This window comes from Mus pahari, chromosome 9 (genome assembly GCF_900095145.1).
Source record: "Mus pahari chromosome 9, PAHARI_EIJ_v1.1, whole genome shotgun sequence".
Lineage (NCBI taxonomy): Eukaryota > Metazoa > Chordata > Mammalia > Rodentia > Muridae > Mus > Mus pahari.
The window spans coordinates 35,597,551-35,602,955 of NC_034598.1; the positions used below are offsets into that span (position 1 = coordinate 35,597,551).

At 44.4% G+C, this 5,405-nt stretch overlaps 1 protein-coding gene across 5 annotated transcripts in view; it reads left to right on the plus strand.

Moving 5' to 3' along the window:
- Window positions 1-5,405, plus strand: part of Fam13c (family with sequence similarity 13 member C) — a 112,878-nt gene that overhangs the window by 98,726 nt on the left and 8,747 nt on the right. For all 5 annotated transcript variants that reach the window (XM_029542225.1, XM_021204574.2, XM_021204571.2 and 2 more), the window contains one exon: window positions 541-743. In XM_029542225.1, the coding sequence (XP_029398085.1) occupies window positions 541-743 (203 nt within the window). The remainder of the gene's footprint in view (window positions 1-540; window positions 744-5,405) is intronic.

Below are 5,405 nucleotides of genomic sequence, written 5' to 3' on the forward strand. Positions count from 1 at the left end.
CCCTCCTGTGTGATGCACAAACCCCTCCTATGTGATGCACAAGCCCCTCCTATGTGATGCACAAGCCCCTCCTCTGTGATGCACAAGCCCCTCCTCTGTGATGCACAAGCCCTCCTCTGTGATGCACAAGCCCCTCCTCTGATGCACAAGCCCCTCTGTGATGATGCACAAGCCCTTGAATTCCCAGAGGCTTTACGATATATATGGCTTTTACCATGCACACCAACAAACTGCTCCACAGAGAGCTTCAAGTGCTAGAGTGGGCAACAGTGGAAACCTGGGGGCAGGGGAGAGGATGTCTTCCTCCAGAAGTCCGTTGTAATCCAGATCCGAATTCTTGTCTCATGGGGTTCTCCCCAGGAGTGCCCAGTCTCTCGGGCTCTGTCTGTGTGGCTGGTTGGGTGCTTATGATATCGGGCATGGTTAAGGCTGATTTTCCCAGCATTGCTCATACCTAGGGAATTCAGGAGAAGCAGCTCTGTTTTAATCTGGGCCAGTGAGTCCTTTCCTGCTCATGGTAATGCAAGGCATTTCTCTTAGAACTAAAGCTGAAGCTGTCGGAAGAGCAAGGGAGTACACCCAAGGGCCCTCGGAGAAACCTGTCCTGTGAACAGCCTCCAGTCCCCAGAGAAAATGGCAAGTCGGAAGCCGTGGGTCCTGAGCCAGGTTCCTCTGGTGAGGAGACTTCAGACGCTGTGGTGCCAGAGAAGAGAGAACAGACCCCTCCCCAGGATGATGTGAAGGTACCTCACCGCCTCAGCGTAGGGTGGCAAGGACATGCTTTTGGTCACCTGTCAGAGCACTTGACCACCAGAGTCAGATCTTTAGGAGATTGGAAATTGCTGAGTTCCTGGTGGATTAATGACTGTGACTTAGGAGCGCTGCTATGTGATTCTAGGAGGTTCCACTTCCAGAGAAGGGGTATGTTGGAGGATGATGGTAAGGATACGAGGATACGGACTCCGCTCCACCAAATTAGCAAATAATTCCCAAGTCTAGGCAATAAGCATATTATTGGTAAAGAAAAGCTCCAACATAGGCCCTTCCCTCCAGGGTAAAGTGTTATAAAGAGGGGAGAGGCATACAGTAAGAGTTTCATGCCCTAAGAATAGAGCTGTGATTTCTTGGGAGTGATAGAGGTTGGGATCAGAGATTTCAGCTTCAGATATAAGTTTTGAAATCTGAGACAGCTGGGTAGTGTTGTCAGCGAGGTATCAGGATACGTAAGCCTGGAGCTTAGCGAAAAAAGATTATATTTTATAAAGAAAAACAGCACTGATCTGTGTAATCTCTCTCCAGGAGGCTTTCCATTTGGCTTAGGTCAGAGGAGCTTTCTTAAGGTCCCTCCCGTATTAAAGCTGAGGCTGATGTAGTTGACCTTTGACTTCCTGTGTAAGAGCAGGAGCCACCTTATCGCCTCTTGGATCCCTTCCATCATCTTCCACCCCACCCCATTGTGCGGCTTGTACAGAAAGACTGTTTCCTGTTCAGAGCGTCATGGTGTCTATACATGATAGGTATTGGGTATGTGTTTGCTCGAGGGAACTGACAAATGAATGACGTTCGACCCTGGAATGAAGTCCTGTGGAGAAGTGTGGTCACCTTTCCTATTCTGTCATGCATGGTCTGGTCTTACTGAGACAGGATTGTACGCCAGCTCTCAGAAGGCCTGGATGTCCTGCTTCAGTTTTTTTCCCTGGGCCTTGAGTACTGCAAGTACACGCGGGACCCCAGTCACTGCCATTGTGTTTTCATCCTTTATATTTGAGAAAGAACCAACACATCTCGAGTAATAAGGGGAGATCAATGATGGCCTGCTCACAGGCTGGTATGTTGTTTTTCACACATGGCTAACCTATCCCTCAATCCCAACATTCTAGACTTTAAAGATGACCAACGGATAATGTCTACGGCCATGTGTACACATAGCGCATCTTGGATTTCCTATTGATTAGTATTTCCTAGGGACTTTCTTGTACTTTAGAGTTAACTTGTCCATATCTGTATAAACATCTTTGTTAGTATTGATGTCCTGATGATTGGTCGATCAATATCCTCTGACTGGGCTCCAACTCCCAGGAGTCTCCTCAGCTCTTAATCAATCGGTCAGTGGGTTAATCCATTGATGATGTCGCTAGCCTCTGTCACCTCTCAATAGAGCTACCAGCTGGGAAACAAAGACCCAACACATGAGATTTTTGGAGGGGCACTTCATATCCAAACCATAATGGTTGATGATTGATGGCCAGATACACATTTCCAAAAGGATTCAAATGCTTGTTGTATGAGTTCAGGTAAATCAAGACAGTGAAGTCATGTCAGAACTGCTGTCCCAGACTGCCTTTCTGCTGAGAGCTGGGATGTAGGAAGTGATTTAAATAGACAAGGATTTTGGTAAGCACATGTCAGAAGACAATAGGAACAATCTTTCTTGAATAGGGTTATTAGGAGGACCAAGAGAGTTGACAATTAATCAAGAAAGTGGGCCAGCGAAGAGAGCAACAAAGAACATTCTAGATAGAACTCCCCAGAACTAAGGCCATGAAGAAGGAAGAACTTTTTGTATACACAAGAATCTCAGGGATGGGGACTGAGATATGGGGAACAGCTGTGGCCAGTGGGATGGTGCTGGCCCTCTCAGGCTGTGAAGTGAAGGTAAGGGGGTGGCCAAGTGGGAACAGAAAATCAGTGGGGGGTGAGAACCAGTTAAAAGATCTGATTACTATGAGAATAAATCACCCAGCGAACGAGAAGATGGAATGGGTGGCTTGAGTGACATTGGCAGAGACAGCATACTCAAAGCATATTTTAATTGGAACAAAGAAACATGTTGAAGATTTACACCAGAACCTTCCTAATGCTGAGGTTCTTTAAATACAGTTTAAATACAGTTCCTCATGTTGTGGCCACCCCAACCATAAAATTATTTCTGTTGCTATGTTCAAACTGTAATCTTGCTATTGTTATGAATCATAACATAAATGTCGGATTGGCAAGATATCTGACAAACTCCCAAGGGGGCTGTGACCCACAGGTTGAGAACCAGTCCCTTAGCAGGAAGCCCAGCGAGGTGGGATCCATGGAGACCAGTCTGCTCACTGACATACCAGAACCATGGGAGGTGGCAGACTTTGGAGTAGAGATGAAAACGTTAAGAAGTGATACATGCTGGGGCGAATCAAATTAAGAGGTTTGAGGAACTGGGTAACCAACCCTCCTAGTTTTGCACAGGGTTTTCATTACTTGAGCACCGGAAACCCCAGGTGGTCCTGGTCAGGCGGGGATGGTTGGTTGGCCTTCTGTGACACCTGAGTGAAATGCGTCTCCAGACAAGAAGCTGAACGCTTAGAAATCACCCTTGTGCAAATGGCGGAAATTCTTATTATTTCCAACAAAATAGCTAGTGAGTGGCTTCCTGCGTGTCAGAATAGATCTTCGAATAGCCCTGGGAGCTTGATAGTAGAGCTGGGCCTTTTAGGTAGGGGCTGTGTGCCGTGGGATGTGCAGGCTTTGATAGGACATTGCAGTACTGCTCCAGAAAAGTGTATCCTTGTGACTCCCTAGGGAGTCACAGGGAGGGTATCCGGAGTGAGCTCCAAGGCCCCGGCAGAGTGTAAGAAGTCATAATATCTAGCCTGTTTCCTGCCTCTTTCACAAGCCGTGGCATGCTAGTTCATCTTGTGAAGTCCAGTTTCTTAAAGCTAGAGTAAATAGATGACTTTCATCTGGCCTTCTTGCCATCTAGTTAAATCGTTAAAATGGCCATGATGAGTAATTTTTTTTTCTCTGCCCCCCAGACTTTTTGGGGACTTCTTGCATTGGTGTTTAGTCAGAGCTCATACTGAAGCTAGTAAGCCCTACGGCAGCAGTTCTCAACCTAAAGGTCGAGACTCCTTTGGGGTTACATATTCAGATATCCTGCATATCAGATATTTATTTACACTATGATTTATGGCAGTGGCAAAATTATAGTTATGAAGTAGCAATAAAATAATTTTATGGTTGGGGCGAGGGGTCGTTACGACATGAGGAACTGTATCAAAGGCGTAATGGTCCCAGGAGTAAAATCATTAGCATGGAGAGGACTTGCTTGTATTGTATATTTCAATCTTCATCTAGTATCTGGGGAAGATCATTTTGAAAGCAGTCTCCACATTCTCATTTGTAATTAACTAATTAATTTTGATGCTTTGAAAAGCTTCTTTGCATTTGTGTATTTTAATTTTATTTTCTTTTTAATTTAAAGACATTTTCATTACATCATTTCCCACATCCTTAACTCCTCTCATGCTGTCCCTGTCTCTGTCCTGCTCCCTCTAAAAAATTCATGGCCTCTCTTTAATTAACATGCGAATGTTAACCTGGACACACACACACACACACACACATGCACAAATATATAAATACAATGTGCCAAGTCCATTTAGTATTGCTTATATGCATACTTTTAGGGCTGACCGATTAGGCCAATTAGGGGGTCATCCCTGGTGAAGACTAAATCTCCCTCTCTCAATATTTAGCTTCCTGTAGCTCTGTCCTGGGGTGGATCCGTGTAAGATTTTCCCCATCCATGTAGGCATATCAACTAGTGTCTCTGCTGTTCAGGTCTTGTTTAGGCAGCCATAGAGTTGAGATTACATGGGTGCAGCTTCCAGGTCCTATCAAGAAGACATGATCTTGCAGCAGATGTCCTGATCTTTCTGCCCTTTTGGATTCTCCTAGAATCTGGGTTGGGGGGAATAGACTAGGTAGAAAAACCACAGTCAAATTTCAAAAGAGACCAATGCTCTAAGTACATTGTTTTGTTTTCTATAGAATGTAAGTCCCTAGTGAGGTGCTGAAAAGAAAAACTAATGTTTTCTGAACTTAACATTTATATTTTCCTTCTTAAAATATGTTAAAATCCCATGGACTACATATTGGCTGCATGTGTTTTGTGTGTGTGTGTGTGTGTGTGTGTGTGTAAAAGATGTTTTGAAAATGCAAATGTTTAAAGAGTGAATTTAGTTAGAAAGTTAAAGGCTCTCCTTTTTAAAAAAAATTTATTTATTTTATGTATATGAGTACACTGTAGCTGTTGTCAGACACACCAGTAGAGGACATCGGATCTCATTATAGATGGTTATGAGCCACCATGTGGTTGCTGGGAATTGAATTCAGGACCTCTGGAAGAGCAGTCAGTGCTCTTAACCACTGAGCCATCTCTCTAGCCCTAAAGGCTCTTAAGGTTATGAACCAAAAAGCTTCTACAGCATATTCTTTTCCTTCTGAAAATACAAATGAGTCTTAGGTTACAGCCTAGGGTGTGCAGGTATATGTTTACCTAAGATCATCATATATAGCCAGCGATGGTGGCCTTTAATCCCAGCACCCAGGAGGCAAAGGCAGGTAGATCTCTGTGAGTT